The 20,417-nt window shown below is 36.5% G+C and overlaps 1 protein-coding gene across 3 annotated transcripts in view; it reads left to right on the top strand.

The window, feature by feature from the left end:
* The window catches only part of PDE11A (phosphodiesterase 11A), a 312,968-nt gene that overhangs the window by 101,741 nt on the left and 190,810 nt on the right, over positions 1–20,417 (top strand). For 2 of the 3 annotated variants that reach the window (XM_016152597.2, XM_016152596.2), the window contains 2 exons: positions 644–733; positions 6,102–6,242. In XM_016152597.2, coding sequence (XP_016008083.2) covers positions 644–733; positions 6,102–6,242 — 231 coding nt within the window. Of the gene's footprint in view, positions 1–643; positions 734–5,615; positions 5,717–6,101; positions 6,243–20,417 lie in introns of those variants that run through there. The other variant, XM_036236781.1, reaches the window with a different exon arrangement.

A 20,417-nucleotide genomic window follows, 5' to 3' on the forward strand; every position in this document is an offset into this window, starting at 1 on the left:
TTCCCACAGGATGCATGTTCTCTTAAAGGATCCCCAGCTTTTCCTCAAATAGACTTCTGTAGGACCATCCCACCAATTTGCATTCACGGCCAATATTGTCAGCAGAATAGTGGGCACAATTTGAGCTCTTTTGCACAGCGCTACTAGGCTCCCTGACCCCTAAATTTCTACCAGGCCCATCCTAACAGGCATACTGAAATGGGTAGCTGACAGAGTCCTAGGGTCAAGATGATATCCCTGCTACATGTACATATATACAAAGACATGGACATGTGTCCCGCCTACCTCTAAATGTGAGTGTGGTCACTTGCCTTAAATTCTATATATATCAGAGTTCATTTGCCTTTCATTGTTCAAAGAAGAAATACAGAGATGATTTAGACATGGTTCCTGTATCATAGCCAACAGAGTCTGTTGCTTCACTTTGTCTTCATAGAAGTGACTGTTCCTACTTAAAGCTTGACTGAGACCGTCTTGTAGTTAGCTCTTTAAAATATCCCTTCTGAAGTTAAGATACTAGTATAAACAGCTCCATACTCAATCTCTATGGTTGAAAAGAAAATATTACAGTTAGGTATATGCAGGAAATGTGGACTGTGGTTCAGTGAGTTTTCAATGTTCTTAACATTCTCTTTGCCCCCAGGTTATGCAGATGTATCTTCCGTTTTGTGGAATTGCCATATCTAATGCTCAGCTATTTGCTGCCTCAAGGAAAGAATATGAAAGAAGCAGGGTGAGTAGAAAGAAACATTGCTGACAGCCCTCAAGGCTCCCTGTCTGTCAAGGGTCTGCAAGTCATTCTTTTTTTAAAAACCACAAATGATATTTTTTATTTGTACAATCATTCAGGACTATAGTTGAAGATCCTCTGTAAGCAGTGCGCTTAAGTAGAAGTGGACACAAATTCGCTTTCACTATTGGGAGGAAATAATATCAACTTCTTTTAAAAAGGAAATTAATTTCACACCTATACTGTAAGGCAGCAGATGCATTCTTCCTTGTTGCTTTAAAACAATAACACAATTTAGTGATACTTTTACAATTTAATTCCTTTAAGAAGCAAGATATGTTGCAAATGATATCATCCCATATCACACGTTTTGTTTTCAAATTGAAAGGTTTTCTGGAAGACTATCACAAGATAAAAGACGATATGCAAACACTGTTTTATAGGATTATTAAGAAACACATATAGAGGGATTGGTCTCATATACCTTCACCAGTTATAGAGTAAAATAGTAAAAAAAAAAAAAAAAGACTGATTGTTTTAAAAATGCTAAACTATCAAATAGAGATTAAATGATATTAGGCTCGTTATACTTTTAAATATAGGGAAATTCCTGTCACATCTTAGAAATGTATTTAACAAGATGTTCCAAAAGGTTGGAAACCTTCAGTTAATTAGTAATAAAATTACTTAGGTTCATTTGCTAAACATTATGATTTATTAATATTTTCCAGTAAACTAACACATTTGACTACTACAGCCATTTTCTTTAGCATAGCATATAAACTACACCTTTTCTCTGGCTTGGATCTTGTTTTCCTCTTTTCCCCATGTCTTACTATAGTCCTCCTATTTGACACTCCAGAAATATAGCCCCCAATTTTCAGAGAACAATCTATTGGTTTCACTTTCTCATACCCTTAACCATATTTCTTTCTCCCACTACCTTTAATGCCTCATATTTACCTTTTTTCTTCCACTGCCATTTGCCTTGCATCTTCTTCAGTACCCAGCTCAGACTTTTAGTTAATCTTCCCTTCTTTGCTTATTGTTTTTCCTTGTACATACTGCCATTATTTTATTGGACATACTTATCACATCGTATAACATTTACTGATGGCCTCCTCTCCAACTACATTTTGAACTCCTTAGGAGATGCTTCAGGTACCATTAATCTTTGCATCTTCATGCAGGGCACAATTCATTTACTCATTCCACAAATATTTTATCATGTGGTACTCTTCAGGCACTGTCTATTAAATAATATAGTATAGGTAATGATAAGTGCTATAAAGAAAAATGAAGTGAGTTAAAGGGTTAGAGACTGGTCACTGAAGGGTAGTTTTGGAGGATGTCTATTTTAGAGAGTGTTTAAGAAGGTCTCTATAAGGAGATAATATTTGAGCAGAGACTTAAATGAAATGAAGGAGCAAAGATTTGGGAAGAGCATTCTGTGCAGTAAAAATATTAAATGCAAAGGCACTTGGTCTGTGTGTCTAGAGTACAGAGATGAAAGATCACAAACAGCCAAAGCGATCCTAAGAAAGAACAAAGCTGGAGGCATCACACATCCTGATTTCAAACTATACTATTAAGCTACAGCAATCAAAACATTATGGTATTGGCATCAAAAATAAACACCTAGATGAATAGAATAGAATCTAGAGTCCAGAAGTAAACTTAGACAGTCAACATATATTTAATGAGGGAGCTAAGAATACTCAATAAGGAAAAGATAATTTTTTCAGTAAATGGTACTGGGAAAACTGGATAGGCACATGTAAAAGAATGAAATTGGACCCCTATCTTATGCTACTCATAAAAAAAAAAAAACTTGAAATAGATTAAAGACTTAAACGTAAGATCTTATATTTTAGAACTCCTAGAAGAAAATGTAGTGAAAAGCTTCAGTGAATTTTTTTGGATTTGACACAAAAGCACAAGCAACAAAAGCAAAAATTAACATGTGAGACTACATCAAACTAAAAGGCTTCTGCACAGCAAAAGGAACAATCAACAAAATGAAGCAATCTACAAAATATATATCAGATGAGGGGTTAATACTCAAAATATATAAGGAACTCATATAATTTAATAGCATAAAACAAATAATTCAATTAAAAAATGGGCAGAGGATCTGAATAGACATTTTTTCCAAAGAAGACAGACTAATGGCCAACAGGTACATGAAAAGATGCTCAATATCATGAATCATCAGAGAAATACAAATCAAAACCATAATGAGATATCACCTCACATTGGTTAGAATGGTTTTTATCAAAAAGATAGGCGGTTAACAAGTGTTTGTGAGGATGTGGAGAAAAGGGAACCCTTGTGCGTTGTTGTTGGGACTATAAATCGATACAGTCAGTATGGAAACAGGATAGAGGTTCCTAATAAAATTTAGAATAGAACTGTGATATAATTCAATAACTAAACTTCTGGATATGTATCCAAAGGAAATGAAATCACTATCTCGAAGAGATATCTGCAACCCCATGTTCATTACAGCATCATTGACAATAGCCAAGACATAGAAACATAAGTATCCATCAGTGGATGAGTAAGTGCATAAAGAAATTATGGTATATATACACAACAGAATATTATTCAGTCATGAAAAAGAAGGAGATCCTGCCATTTGTGACAACATGGATGGACCTTGAGGGCACTGGGCTAAATGAAATAAGTCAGACAGAGAAAGATACTGTATAATCTAACCTATAGTTTGGATGTGTGAAAAGCAGAATTCATAGAAACAGAATAGAATGTTGGTTGCCAGGGGCTGAGGTGTGGGGCAAATGGAGAGATTCTGTTCAAAGCGTACAAACTTTCAGTTATAAGATGAATATGTTCTGGGGATCTAATATTCAGCATGGTGACTATACTTGACAATACTGTATTATAGGCTTGAAAGTTGCTAAGAGAGTAAATTTTAATGTTCTCACCAGAAAAAAATTACAATTATGTGAGATGATGCATAGTGTTAACTAACCTTATTGTAGTAACCTTTTCACAATATATATGCATATCAAATTATCATGTTGTGTCCCTTAAACTTATACCAAGTTATATGTCAATTGTATCTCAATACAACTGGAAAAAGAAAGAGAGAAGGAAGGAAGGAAGGAAGGAAGGAAGGAAGGAAGGAAGGAAGGAAGGAAGGAAGGAAGGAAAGGACGGAAAGGAAGGGAAGGGAAGGGAAGGTAAAGGAAAAATCTCATGGTTGTGACTAGGGCAGTGAGAAGTAAAAGATTTCCCCTTAAATTAGCTGTGAAATATATAAGACTTACTGATGCAGAAATGAGTGAAAATGACTTTGGTCTGTACAGCTGTCAGGTAAACAGTCGAATATCATAATCTAAAGTTTTGGGGAGATGTTAGGACTGAAGGTTAATTTTTAGAAAACATCAGCATATAGATAGTATTTAAAACTAGGGTATCATGTAGATTAATCTGGGAGAGAAGGTGTGGATAAGAGAAGGGAAGAGGCCCAAGGGTGAGGCCAGGAGCAAAGGTTCGCTAGAAGAAGGAGGGGAAAAGCAAGTGCATTCAGGAAGCAAGGAGTGTTCAGCTCTGTGAAAGGCTTCCAATGTCTGTTGAATTGCATATCATCCTATGTTTTCTTCTCATTTTATCCTATTCTGGAGAAAGTATGCATTGTTATTTGTCAAACTTTTATCACTTGTTAGTAAGGCAGCCATTTTTAATTAGAGACAATAAAATTGCTATCATGTGATTTGTCAGTGCAAGACGCAAGGCAGAATGACTTTTTCCTCCGAGATAAATGTTCTTGTATATGGGTCCCAGAGGTCCTATCCATGCAATCACAACAAATTGAAAAGTTAAATAATTGTTCAGTTAATATGATCCATCTGAAGAAATAATCTGAATGATTAAAGAAATAATGTTTCCTACTTAATAACAGGGAATTTGTTGGTAATAATTTAGATAATTATCCCATCTTTAATGTTATATTTGAATATGAAGTTATTGCACATTGACCTCTCATGGTGATTTGTTGTGCAAATCCCAGTCAGGATGCCGTTAAAACTTTTTTTCTCCCTCCTGGTGTTTCTCTTTGCTTTGGATTCATAGAGCAATTCTTAGGCATATTCATATGCTCTTTTTAGAGAAAACACTAACCAGGATATTTGGTCCTTTTTTGGATGCTTAGTGAACTGAACTCATTTCATGGATCTCTTAACTCATTCAAATTCTTTTCTGCCTGAATAGACTCAGAGAAGAACTTTTCACATGTTTCAAATAGTTTCAAGTCAAATCGAATTTATTACCAAAGTTGAAAATTTGTCATGTCCCTGGGATGATGATCAACACTATCTCCCTGAATAAAAGTGAATTCGAAAACCCATTAAATCTTTTTGTGAGAAGTCAGACCTGAGGATGCACATCTTATTAAATTCTATTGAATAAAACACCCTTTGGCCAAGCCACCAGCTGTGCAATTTTCTGATTGCTCTTTGACAACAGCATAACACCTACTACCTGTATGTGGCCCACTATTCTTAAATCTCTGGAAACATCCATGTAGTGAAAAATTCCAAGTAAACATCACTTCAATGTAAAAATTGCAAGCTAATTTAGCTAGATAAGATAACAGGTTATTACAATTTGATTTTTAAGTGAAGACAGTTTTTAAACTGTAATTTAAGATTTTTCTTTTTCTTTTCATTCTGCTTTTTTAACAGAAATTTTAATAGTGTTTTCTTTCCTGAGCTATGTAATAATATTTAAATGTTCTGAACAGATTGAGATGAAGCAGTGAAGAAGGATTAATGGGATTTTATATATTGTTTTGAAGTTCTGAAACTTAATGAGCATCTACCACTATAATTCTTTCAGTGTTCTGTGAGAGATGTATATTAGTGAAAATAAGCCTCAAGTGTGACCATGAAGCTATTCCTTCTTATTGATGAGGAAGAGCTACTTTGTAATTTTCTGAAATAAATGTGCTTTGGAGAGAATCAGGTATTCGTTCGTTACTTATAAAATGTTGGGTTTATACCTAGTTGCATTGCAGAAAAAACTACTGTGGCAGAGGGATGCCTATAATTAATGACTGTATAGATTATGTAGTCATTAGCTGTATGGGATATAGACTTATGACTTTATGTGAGGTTTACATGGGAGTATATGGACTGGTGCTATTATAGAGTTGTGTTTTGCAGTTCAAGACTATTATAAAACAAAATGATGGGAATATGTTAAAATAATCATAAATGCATTAAAAATTAACCACAAAAATATTTATATTTTATTATAGCAAAGACCAAATGGAATTTTGAGAGAAAAACACCCAATTTTTTTATTCAGTACTATTTCCATCTAAACACATTCATTTAATCTTTCCTAGGCGTTGCTAGAGGTGGTTAATGACCTCTTTGAAGAACAGACTGACCTGGAGAAAATTGTCAAGAAAATAATGCATCGGGCCCAAACTCTGCTGAAATGTGAGCGCTGTTCTGTTTTACTCCTAGAAGACATTGAATCGCCAGTAAGTCATCAGTTATCTGTCATGTAGAGTTGGAGACTGCATTAATGGAATAAAGTTTATTGTGTTTGTAATTAAGTTTATGAAATTGTGACTTAAACCACTTTCTTTATGACTCTTCTAACCATGAGGTGACTTTTTATACAATTAACCTTTTTATTTCCTTTACATATCTTGTTTTGCTGTCACCTTGGAAATATAGACTCTTGTGCTGATGAGGACCTTAGAGATCTATCCCAGTCCCATATATTAACAGATGAGAGAACTAAGGGATTAAATGGTTGGCCCAATCTCACACAACTGAATAGGAGACAAGCTCAGGTGCCAGTCTCCCATCATAATCACCCCACAAATGGAAGACCCTCAGTATTTATGGGCATGGGTTGAAGTCCAGACAGTGCTCCACAGCCCTCCTGCGGGGAGGAGGAAGCAAACTAACATGGGAGAAGCGGCGCCCTTTGCGGGGGTTGTCTGGCCTCGGCTGTGCTGCACTGTGCTGTGCAGCAGAGGTTTGTTTTGCTGCTTCTGAAGTGTGGTCCCCGGGTTCTTTTACTACTCCTTTGGACCTGCAGACACTCACATGGAGCACCCCAGTCAGGTAGAGGAGGAGGCTCATTTCTTCTTCACCATAGGAATTTGTGTTATTCCAAAGGCAAGCATCAAACTAGTACTTGGCTTTCGGCTTCTATTAAGCCCCTCGGTTCTTTGTGGGAAATCTGCTGGGTAAATACACGACAATATTGAAAATAATGATCATCATCAATCTAACTTCCTGGAAGTTAAACATCTAAACCCTCAGCGGCAATATAATATCTTTGCTGCTAACTCTCTTCAAAGACCAGGAATTGTCTAGCAATTAAGTGCTTTTTTAATACCTCAGAGAATGATATTTTACTGTACTTTCAGTTTGTGTTCCTCATAGAATAAGAACTTTAGGGTAAATTATGGAGATTTAATAAGTATTGTAAAACTTACAACATTAAGTTTTTAAAAAATCTATACATGTTTAAAATGTTTAGGAGTGTTTGCCCATATTTTTGAAGAGCTTGGGGTTATTTCTACTTCAGCAGGTGTGGTTTAAAGCAACAATAGCCTTGCAATTATCTGTGATTGTGTAAAAATCAGTGGAACCTTGGGAGAACACATGTGTGCGTGTGTGCACACGCTCACGCACACACGCACGCTCACATACACCAGCCCATACTTATGGATTGCTTCTGGTTGCTTTGTGAATCACCTAAATTCATTTAATCCTCGCTGCAGCCTTATGGGGTAGCTATTATTATCTTCACTTTAGAAATGAGGAAATAAGGCTTAGAGAGGTAAGTGACTTGATAGAGTCGCTCCCTACTGCTGACTCTAAACTCCCAGAAAGGAATGGGAAGGCTGTAAGGCTGCTCATTGGTCCCAGGCAGGCTACGAGCTGTCACTAAGCAGAGGCAGAAAGGGGCAGCTGTCGGGGCCTCAGCTGCCAAGATTGCCTGAGTCACTACTAGGTCACTGTGAGGGCAAGTGCTTGAGGGGCCAGGTAAAATCTGGACAAGGACAAACTCATTGTTTTCTAGTTCAGTTGTAAACAGACATGAAGGTAATTTAAGCCAGTCTTCTAAATGGACTAGTTATTATACTGTGGTCTTGCTCTTTGGTAGATTAAATGAAAATGTGTGGAAGCTGATATGAAAGGTGCAGCAGAGCTAGAGGCAGTAGTAGTGACGGTGATAGCTTCACGGTATAAAGTATGGGAGGGGGTCAGAAAATACCATCTAGGTTAGATACAAGCAACAAAGGGGTTGGTACATTACTGAAAGGTAAGACCTTTTTACTCTCACGGCTGAACATTGGTGGTGTTAGAGCAGAAGATTCTGGGCCACTCCTCATCACTCTTCTCTTTGCCCATCTCCTCCCCATCAACGTGAGGATGAACTCCTCTGACTCCCAGGAGTAGGGTCTGTGGCTGAAAGTGAACTATGTGCGAAAAGAGGAGATTAATTTACTCAATGCGGTTTTAGAAGCTGTGAAGAATTTTTGCCAAGGCTGCAGTCTGGGGAGGTTGTGGGAGAGAGAGGATATAGATAGATAGATAGATAGATAGATAGATAGATAGATAGATAGATATGAGATCATCATGCAGAAAACCCATCAATGTCATGATTTCCTTTAACACACTTCTCACCAAAGTTTTCTCACAACTTCAGATTCAAAGGGGCCACTGTTCTGTGTACTACCCTAGTTGTCAGGGAGAAATTATAGGAGGAAGACCAGACACAGTCACACCATATACAGGTGGAGAAGCCAGATTGAACAAGGTACCAGATGCCAAAATCTGGCACTGGAACTGTGTTTCCAACAGACAGAAGATCCCGTAGAGACATTCTCTGGCTGGGACTTCTCCTTCCCCATCTCAGGATGCTGCATGGATGGCCTGGTTTTAAAAACCTTTGTAATCTAAATTTAATGAGGGATTTGAAGGACTACCAGAGTGAGGACCCAAGCAAAACTTGTAAACACTCTGATTTTATTTTATTGACAAAGAGCAGACCTCAAAGATGAGAAAAGAAAGGTGGCACTTGGCAATATGATTTTTAACTTCTAAAAGTTCATATGGAAAAATAAACATGCATGAGTAGCCAGAAAATTTGTTTAAAAAAGCAACAAGGATGAAGACTAGGTAGTTTCGCCTGTGAAGCTGTTACAATGTATTACAATATTGGGGGCTCCTCATGAAGAAACAACTGAACAGAGTAGATTCCAAAGACTCCAATACATGTGAGAATTGTGAGTAAAGACTGCTCTCTTGTAGAGTTTAGAAAATTTTTTCTAAAAACAAAAGTATATTGGAGGACGAGAGAGTTTCAGACTTGAAATGACAAAGTTTATTTTATTGCAAGTATTTCAACAATAAAGATGTTTTTATAATCATAATGGAATACAAATAAATTTCAACATCACCAAGGAAATCCAGAATTCAATTATACCTTTCCCATATTACTTCTGACCTTTTTTTCTTATTATTATCAGCAGACCTATAACTATCAAGTTGCTTCTAGGTATTCCTGATCACTTTTGATACCCGTGGTACTTACAGTAATCAGCAAAGAGCTTTTTCCTATGTAATATGGTAGTTCCAATTTTAGATGTGTTGTAGTTCTTAATCTACAAAAGAAGAAACATTCGTAACCTTATGCTCTCAGTCAACACCTGAGCTACACCCCACATAATGTGGGGAGAGCTGCTAAATGCTGTGAAAATTGGTGGGATGAATGAAAAGGCTGAGTGAGATTTCCTGCGTCTAGCCGTATTGGGAAAAGTGTGGTGTTCACCAAAACACGTTATGCACACTTGTTTGGAACAGTGAGGGTGGTTGCCTGGGTGGGCTCAGGGGTGTTTTCTGAGTCCTCCTTGCTGCCATATAGTGGCAGGAGCAGTGGGATGAAACAAGAGAACTTTCAGGCAAGCCATCTTGGAAACACGGCTATCAACGTATCCAGATAAATGTCAATGTGAGTAGCATCCTGAAGCTGCTAATCTTGGTCACCTGAAGAGAATTAAAGGTTTTTATTACACAAAAATATCTATGTCATATGTGGCTTTATAGTGCAAGGGAAGCTCCTGCTAGGCAGGAGCTGAAATTGGTGCTCAGAGGATAGCTGATGAGAAAATGCGCAAAGACAATAGACCAAAGTTCAAGTACAGTCATTCTAAATCACTTTCCTGACATCCCTCCCATTTATTTATTTAAAGATTAGCACATAACAAAACCACCAGCTTGGGGATTATGAAAAGGAAGATAAGATAAAAGGAGGAAAAGAATGTGAAAACAAAAGTCAGATTAAAAATGTACACCAGGAAAATTGCTAACAGTTTTTCATGCAAATGTAATTGAAAATAAAATGACCTCTCAGAAATAATGAAAGTATTCAAAGAAGAGATAAGAGTTCAAGGAGTAAATGATAAGCAGTAAAAAGACAAGAAAACAGAGTTGGCAGGGCTTGGAAAGAAGTAGAAGCAAAATATGTAAATATAGAGAAATCGATACTACATTAAAAACATCAAAGAAGAAAAGATACCTCTAACATACTTTCAGAGGCATGAAGAATAAAATTGAAAATGAGATGGAAAATAATACAATATAAAAAGATAAGAGAGAATGATTCCAATGGAGTCAGAATGAAGGAATTCCAAAATAAGAATAATTGGTATCTCTGAAGAGAAAGTGACAAATGGAACAGGGAAAATATTTAAAATTATAACACAAGAACATTTTACTGAAATAAGGACAACGAATTTACAGACTGAAAGAATACATCATTTCAGGAAAAGTTGATACCGATTGCTTTGTACTGAAACACATTCAGTATTAAAAGACTTTAAAGGTAATGAAAACATTCTATAGGCATCTAGACAAAAGGATTAGGTCACTGCTTGGAAGGAATTTACCCTAGTGTTAGACTTTTCTTTTACCGTTCTCCAGTGCTGAGAGAGAATATAGCAATAGTGACAAAGTCCTTAGGGAAAGAAAATATGACCCTACAGTTTTAAATCCAGCCAAATTTATATTCAGTGAATATAAGCCACCCATGAACATTTTTAAGTTAGCAAGGATGAGTGCAGGAAATACAGTTCCAGGTTTTCCTTTCTGAAAAATATGAGAGGTTGAAATCCAGCTAAGCAAATGATGAAGAAGACTTAATAAATAAGACTAGTAGTGAGTATTAAATGCATTTAAATATAGAACTAAGGCTAAAAAATGGTGGGGCATATATTTATAGAAACAAATGTAAACCTTGTATTATAGACCATTATAATTGTCCTGGCTCCCCATGTCCCCCAAGTGCACAGATGCCTGCACATGCCATGGGTTGCATTTCAGAAGAGCAGCATTGTACTTGGAGAATTCATCCTTTTTACATTGAGTGGTATCAAGCCTGCTGATTGGGGAGAGATGTTACTCATCTGTCAAGTTTGCTCACCGCAAATACAATTCTTAGAAAGGAAGCAGATAGAGATCAGCGACTTGCAGTGTTGGCATACAGAGGAAGACTGTCCTCAGGGCTTATATGGATTGCTTCTCCCAACAGATATCTTGGATACATGAAATATTTTCATTTTAATGTGTAAAATTTGCCAAGCTTCCTTTTTGATTTGTACTTTATGGGTTTTGGTTTTTAAAAAACTTTATCTCTGTGTTAGAATGACTTTCTCTTATATATTTTTTAACCCATCTGGTATTTATGGTCTTTTATATCTACCTAGAATTTATTTTTTGTGTATAACATAAAGCTGTATATGTATAAACAGCTGTCTCAGAACTGTTGTTCCCCCACTTTGTAATATCAGGTTTCATATGTACTTGTTTCTGAGCTCACTGTTTTGTCCCACTGGTCTATTTGTCTATTTCTGCACCAGTATCACACTATCTCAATTTCTATAATATTCTTTGCTATCTGATAGGCCAATTCCTCAATGTCATTCTCCTTTAAAATTTGCTTGCCTATTTTTGGCCTGTTACTCTTCCTTGTAGATTTTAAGAGCAACAAGTTCTACGAAAACTTGCAAAGATTTCAATTGAAATTGCTTTAATTTATAGACCAATTTGGGAGATTTCTGCAAGAAATAGAATATACAAGGGAAAAAAGCTTAAACAGAAAGGTTTGTATCTTATATAACAAGGCTGCGGGATGCAGTTCTGGGGATTATCCAGCTGCCAAATATAATCAAGAACCCAATCTCTGTCTGCTTTCCTGTGTTTGTCTCAGTGGTCATCCTTCACCAGCTGACTTTTACCGTCATGATCCAGGAGGGTGATGCAGCTCCAGGCAGCATGTCATCATATAACTATGCACCAGGAGAAAAAGAAAGGGAAACTTCTTTTCACATATCTTTCTTTTTCTCATGGAGGAAAGTGTTTTCTAAAAGGGGCTTTTCCCATTGACCTTCTATGACCCATTAGTTAAGAACAAGATGACGTTGTTTAAATTATTTATATTCTTATATTTTTCTGTTCCTCATCTATCATTCTCTGATAGAAGTGTGTTCAAATCTTCAGCCTGAGATTTATTGATACCATCTTGTCCAATTCTGTAGGTTGTTGATTTAGTTATCTATGTTAATATTGTTTACATGTTTTTGAATTTGGGATTACAGCTCATTTTATTGAGAAAGTATTTTTGTTCATTCGTTTGTGCCATTGTTTTCTTTCATTCTCTCTTGTACTCTCCCTTCCCTGTCCAATAGTTTGCACTGTTCCTTGGCCCCTAGTCAAGAACCAGGTCCTGTATTGATGGCTTGGGTTTCCTGCTGTGTGAGAATATTACACTAAGCCAAAGCAGCTTGGTTCAGTTTCCGGAGATGAAGCTGGGCTATCCGCCTCAAAGGAGCACTTTCAGTCCCCAGACCTGAGCAGTAACTAGAATTCCAAGCACTGCTGCCTGCCCGTTTCTGGACTTGGAGCATAGTAGGCCTCTGTCTCCAAACTTGTGCCTTAGAAACCATGTTTTGCTTCTCTCCATTCTCTTCCCTTCTCACCCCCTTCTCTTTTCTCTCCCTTTTAACCTCTAGATGTCTTTCTGGTTTTCCCCTTCCATATTTTATCAATCTTTGCTCTGTTTTTGGAAGAGAAGAGATGTATCCAAGCATGAACTTACAGCATCATCTCTACTGGCATTTCATACACTAGTTTTTACAATCAGAATAAAAAGATAGTATTTCAGGAAGAAAAATATGCTCAAACTTTTCTTCCTCCAAAAATAACTTTTGCACTACTCTATTTTATGAGAATCATTCTTAGAAACAAACACGTCATTTTTTTGTGATTCGAATATTTTTTTAAAAACTTAGTTATTACAGATCTATGATATTTTATGACCTCTACATTTGAGGGATAAAGGGAGAAAACAATTTAAATCTAGTTGGAGAAGCTTGATTCATCACGCTCTTAACTCAGTGTTTAGGAACTGCATTTATAGTCTTTAAACTGAGCAGTCAGGTATGAACTGATCAGTTTACTCAGTGGGTGACAAAAATAGAAATGAAACATACCTTTCTCGCCCTCTCTCCTGCCAAAATTAATATTTTACCCTTTTTGCTTCTCTTCAGTGTTTCGATCAATTTCAAGTGACTTTGTCAATGGTATTTTCCACTAGACTGAAAAATATCGTTCCATAGCTAGCTGCTGTCAACACTAGGAAATATTTAGTCCTTTGAACTGAATATTCCCTGCTTAATGTTATTCCATTTCATGAACCTGTCTAAGCAATTTCTCTCACTTCTCTTAGTTCCTTTCTATCTCGTGTATTTACTATTATCTCTATTTTTTTCTGTGCTTAGTCAAGGAAAGCAAATGTAGCCATTTTGATCTCATCTCATGTCTTAAGGCACCGTCTCAGCGCCAGTGTTCACAAGTGTTCTCCTTTACTGGATCATCTTGATGGCTGGCAGCTATTTCATTGTCCAGAAGGCCATGAAGTACTTTATAGCTGAGATTACAAAGATATGGGGCTAGTTCCTGTAGTCCATTTTCAAAATCATGAAACACAAGCTACACTTGTTTTCCAATATGTTCCTTAATTTCTTGGTTCATTAAGCCATTGGACTCAATGATCTTTCTGAATCCAACACTTTAGAGGAAGAAATGTGGGTAATCATTTGATTGTTCTGAAACAGCCAATAATTCAGTCCCCCCTATCCTAAGTGGATGGTAAAAATGGCTTCAGATTTTCTTATCTATTTCTCTTTCTTTCCATTTCCCCTTTATCTTTCTTTTTCTCTGTAAGGAAGCTAACATAAACTGTTTGATGTTTGTTCCACGTGCTTTCTTAGAGTGTAAAATGGAAGATATCTAAAAAAAACTCTGAGGATTATCTGATGAGTGTATACATACATATACACTCACATCATTAACAATATATCATATTATATATTTATATCTTGATTCACTTTATTAATAATTGCATGTCAATATATTAACTCACATGATTAATCATTTGTGTTAAATATATGTATTTATCATATATACATGTTATGTATACATATATTTGTTAAACATGTAGTATATGACATGTACATATATTTAACATGTAAATGATGAATGATGTGGGTTGAGTGCATTTATATATGTTAAATATATGTATATATTTTATATCTATGTATATTTTTATACATATATAAATGATTCATTGTATGAGTTGAGTGTAAGAACAATAAATGATATATAATATATAAAGTATATATTTAATTTATATAAAATTTCCAGCAACTGAACTTCAATCCCTTCTGCCCTTCTCCACCACATCCTGCCCCAAATCTTCACCACTTCTGAGATTTCCTATCTCAGTTAATAGAATCATCATCATGCAGTAAGCAACTTAAGCTAAAAACTGGAGTAGTTTCTAAGTCTTTCTTACTATGTATACTCAGTTGTCTCTAAGTTCTGTTGCTTCTATGTTATTATTATTATAGACATTATTTCTATGCCCTTCTTTCCACCCCTTCTACCGCTGAGTCTAATCTGCTTTTACTAACTTCTCTCCTGGACATTTTCCTCCTAACTTATGTCTTTGCTCATAAATAGGACACTCTTCCCTTCCATCGATTCTTACTAGTATTTCTAGTTTTCTTTCTAAAATACGCATCTGCCTCTCCCATGCTTCAAAACACTTGGTAACTACGTCCCAAGTTTATTACCTACACAATAAAGTTCAAACTGCCCAACATTCAAAGTCCATCACCTCTGCTTCCAACTTAATTTTTGATTCTCTTCTCTGGTTCTCAGTCTAGCTCTATCCCTTTCTTCCTCCTCTACCCCACCTACCCATAGTTAGCTTATGCATATATTTGCTTCTGCATCTTTGCACATGTAGTTCCTGTGAAAGAAAATTCACCAGACAATTAAGGAGATAATTTCATCCAGTCTATTACAATAAGGAGAACATTCATTAATAAGGAACACCTCAAAGAAAAGCAAAGGTGTCTAGGGTTTTAGAGAAGCATGTAGACAGGGGAGTTATCTGCATCATTTGTGCATCTGAAGGAAGTCATGAGGAAGGATGGAGACAGGTCTTATTTTTGAATATGGTATTTTGAGATTAGCCAATTTGGAAAACAAGATGGTAGGGGAATTTATCATTACTGTTTTTGGGGATCATAGGACTCAGGTGAAGTGCAGTGTTGTCAACTCTGTACTGACTAATCTCTGCAAACCCTGACTCCCCCCATCTATGGTCAGTCTTTCTTTTCAGCTCAGTGCCCTTGAAGGTCGATCTCTGCATGCTACACCACTTGGGCTTTCTTGTCCTCTGGCTTCTGGCTGAGTTTTACAAACAAGAGGGGTCAGCAGAATGTTCAAAGAGGAGAGAGAGATTGGGGGGTAATTATTTCCCAGGGGCAGACGTAACTGGATTCTTCCAAGGCCTCTCTCCACAGCTCCAGCTCCTCCAGGACATCAGTGACGTGATTCCCTCCCATTTCCATGCCTTCTTCTGCCTCTCACTCTTGTGTTCCCTCAGACCTAGGGCTGCTTTCCAAAGTTGCTAGTCTCTGGATGGCTCATCACTCCTTACTCGTTTTATTTTAGTCTTGCCCATACTTCTGTAATTAGCCCCTATGTTGAATTAGGTTCAGTTGTCTACCAAAATTCTGCTTTTCTCATTCCTCAGCCTAGAGCACTCCTGCTGACCCTTCAGGACATAGTTCACTTGAACCTTCTTTCAGTACTCTCTTCTGTGAGCTTGTGGCATTTTGATTATCTACCGTAGTGAAATTATACATTTGTGAACTGTTTTCTCCTCTGTACTGTGTCATGAGTTCCTCAAGGACAGGACATGATTTACACTCCTTGGTATTCCCAGAGGCTATAATAGTACCTCATACACTAACTATCTGATAAATATTGATTGAGTGAATAAATAATTAGAGTAAATTACTCATCAGCATAAATGAGAAATGTATTAAGAAGGATGGTAGTGGATAATCACTTAATTTATTCTGTTGCCCTATAGAGTAGTCCTCTTATGGAAACTGAGGATTAAGAAAACTAATTTAAAAAGTGGTGATTACTTAGATAATTTCTATTTTCTTTTTGACGGCAGTAATATCTATTTGAGCACAGTTTTTGTTTTGTAAGTTGTTTTTAAAGTACACACACACACACACACACACACACACACACACATAAATAAATAAAACAGAACTAAACCAGATCAACTAGTGCTTAATGAGTATCCAAATCAGAAAGACTCTGTCCATGGAGCTTTTCCAAAGAACAGGCAGAGACACTGGGGATATCTTGTTTACTTCACTATAGCATGTGCACTGCAATAACCAGGGTTGATCAACAGCCAGAGGAGCTCAGAACCATTCGTTCAGTTTCATTGACCTATAAACCACTTCAGATATTTCTTTTATAAGATTCTCTTCTTAATTAGTGTATGTGAGTATATTTATTTATTTAATCTATGTTCATCTAGTATACCTATAATAAAACCAGAATTGGATTTAGAGAATAAATCTTTAAAAATTTATGAAACTAAGAACCATATAATTGGTGCAAGTCAAGAATAAAGCATTAATTGTATTCTTTTTTATTTATTCTTTTATCTGCTTTTATTAGTCATAATCTCCACAGTGACACTATAGATCCTAGTAAATTATATCAAAATAGTTTAACTGGTTTTGCTGTTTTGATTTTTAAGCCAACTGTCTGGCTATAAATAATTTTTTATTTGAATGCATTTTATTTTTAATAAATTTCTTTTAAAAATGTAAATTGTTTGAAGTATGTCTTCTTAGAGTTTTGCTTTTCAAAGATACTTTTGGGTGTGAAAGGGGAAACTTTTAATAATTGTCCCAGGACAACAGGGTTAATTAAAGTGGGACAGTCCCATGCTAACTGAGACGTATGTGGGTCCTCAAGTACATCCTACACCACTTATGTTGGTGCCTAAAATTTCTATCATTGCAGTATTATTTCAGATGAAAAGATTTTTTTTTTTTTTTAGACAAGGCAACCCTTGGTTGACCTCACAGATTGCAAGCAAGGACCTTGTCAGCTTACGATCCCTTATTCTTCTTCTTATTTTTTTTACACCTACAGCACCTGGGCTTTCTAGGTGGTCTCCCATCCAAGTACTAACTAGGCCTGACCCTGCCTAGCTTCCGAGATCAGACAGGATCACACACTTGTTCAGGGTGGCATGGCCATAGACTCAAATGAGAGGATTTTGACTCCAGGAATCCCTTTTCTGAATTATAGATAAATTAAATTGGAATATTAATGCATTAACAGTGTAGCAGAAAATAAGCAGTTGACCTGGTCTAAAATGACCCTAGACCAGGAATCAGCAAACTTTTTCTATAAAGGGCCAGCTAGTAAATATTTTAGGCTTTGTGGCCCATATAGTCTCTGTTGTAACTACTCTAGAACTCTACTGTTATAGCAGAAAGCAACCACAGACAATGTTTAAATTAATGAATTGGTCTGTTAAAATAAAGCTTTATTTATAAAAGCAGATGGTGGGCCAGGTTTGTCCCACAGGTGGTCTCTTGCCTTCCGCTGTTTTAGAGGAATGGGAAGTGGACAGATCAGTCTACGTCTCTATAACTGTATTGCTTTTCTACTATTCATCTTGCTGTTCTGTACATGGACCAAGGCTCATATGTATGTTGCCTGAAGGGCCCAATATTCTGGTGCCTTTGAAGGTTAACCGTGAGCCTAATCTTAGATTGCCCTAAATTCAGAGAATCTGTTAAGAGTTTTCTACCAGCAGCCCTGGGTTCCTGAATATATGGTTCAGACTGGGATTTCTGTGACAATTTTAGATCCATTCTAGAATGAATTTGAAGCCCTTCATAATTAGATGGCCTGGGAGCAGCCTAGATTTATGTACCTCCTGAAATCCAACACTGATGTTCTGCCACCTCCTTGATCGTATCTGGCTTACAGCCAGCAGTGGATTTGTCCTTACAGTTTCATTGCTCTGCTTGTATTTTACCACTTTCTTGATGGGACTCAAGCCTGCTTCTCCTTTATACTTTTATTGTTTGCTGTTAGATGTAGTTCCTTAAATATTATATTTCTCTTATTTACCATTTCCAATCTCCTTTCCATACCTCTGAAAAATGCTCTTTTTTCTAACTTAATGATCCATGTGCTTTGTTAAACTGTAATTAGCTTTACATATGCAAATTTATATTATACCATGTATAAAAGTATTTTTATACACATTTATACATTTTTATATAAATGCTTCATTTAACTTTGTTTATATTTTCTCAATTAAATACCAAAAGCATTTAAGACACATTTCAGCAAAAAAATGCAAAAATTCATAGTGAACTAACTTCCTCTTTTAAAATCTGTAACAACTCATTCTACAAACAAATGAAATGCTTCTACTTTTAATCCTATTATTATCTTAACCTTAAGAATTATTTAGGGTATAGTTTGAGGGATTTATTATTTGGTTACTATAGTCTCTTTGTGGCTTGCTGGCCTTATGAGACCCAAGAATATTGCAGCTGGATCAAGATTTCTAAGTGACTGGTTTCTGTATGAGTTCTAGAGATAAGTGTTCCAGTTACTTTTGCTGTATAAAAAATAAACTCAAAATTTAGAAGCTTAAACCACCCACTTTATATGTTCTCAAATCCTGTTGATCAAGAATTTGGAGAGGGAATAGAAAGAATGACTTGCTTCTTTCTGGGATATCTGGGGCCACAGGTGGGAAAACATGGAGATCAGGGTGACTTAATGGATGGGAACTGGAGTCATCTGAAGGTTTGTTTACTCATATGTCTGATGCCTGGGTAGGGATGGCTTAAAAACTGGAGCTGCTGAACAGAGCATCTACCTGTGGCCTCTCTGTATGATCTGGCTCCCTTTCAACATAATGTTCTCAAGGGAGTTGGATTTCTTACATGGTGGCTCGGAACTCCAGGCATAAGTATTCCATCAGATGAGGCAGAAGCTGCATTGCCTTTTATGACAACCTCAAAGACACATAGAACCTCCTTTATACACTCTATTTGTCAGTGATCAGAAGTCCGCCTAGACTCAAGAAGAGAAAACACAGACCTACCCCTTGGTAGGAGGGTGGCAGGGCGATATTGTAAAGAAGGATGTGGGATAGGAGATATTGTTACGGCCATCTTTGGAAAATAAAATTTGCCACAATGAGTGATTTTGTAGAGGCTTATTTCGTAACAGAATATCAAATGAAACATGTTCTGTAGTTGTCCCGAGCATTTATTTGCAGTTGAGTTTTTGTCACTACCCAGCATTTAGCTAGTCACACGCAATTTTCTTTCTGATAGGCTTTTCTTTTATCTTTCCCCTAATGTTGCATTTTCTTAGTTTGGGTTCATTACCTCACTGATAAAGCTATTTTAATATTTAATCTATTCCCCGTTTCCAAATAATTTTCTCAGGTGCCCATCAATTTCTTTTAAGTGGTTAATTTAAAAGGCCTTTGAAGCATGACTGTGCCTGGCTAAGCGAATCTAAATGTCAACTTTGGAAGCATCCAGTGACATTCAGATGACACTTTTCAGTATAAGGAACCCGTTTTTATATCATGTAGCATATCTCGTCAAAGAGGGCCAGAAACGCTGTCTCTCCCACTCAACATTTTTCATGTTGCTGAAAGAGCTGGTACCTTAGAATCATGCAAACGTGCCCCATTTATTTGTGTGAAACTGAGCAATTTACTTAAGAATTATGAGTTAGTTTCCTCATCTCTATGCTGAGGATAAAAATCCCTACTTTATAGAGTTGTAATAAGGAAATTAAATAGTCAAAGGAGCTTCTGATGTAGGGCCTCATTATTGTAGGAACTCGATAGTAGCTAATAAGAAAAAAAACTACTTTTTCTTTGCCTATAAATTTCCCTGCAATATAATAAGCCTTGATCTTGCACTGGGTGTGCCGTTTTCACTGGACAGGTGAGAGGAGAAGTGTCCATGCTGAGGATGGTCTTTGAAGAGGATGACTTCTTTACCCTTTGGTCAGTGGCAGCAAAATGTTCTACTGGAAAATAATTATAAGCTAGGGAAGGTAACTTAAGGAGCCTGGAGTTGACGAGGGCCTCCTTTTTGAAGGGTGGTTTCTCTCTATGGGTTGTGATTAGGTTGTTAAAAGGACAGCAAAAAAAAAAAAAAAAAAAAAAAAATTAAACTCAAATGAGA

Source organism: Rousettus aegyptiacus, unplaced genomic scaffold, assembly GCF_014176215.1.
Source record: "Rousettus aegyptiacus isolate mRouAeg1 unplaced genomic scaffold, mRouAeg1.p scaffold_m13_p_2, whole genome shotgun sequence".
Classification (NCBI taxonomy): Eukaryota; Metazoa; Chordata; class Mammalia; order Chiroptera; family Pteropodidae; genus Rousettus; species Rousettus aegyptiacus.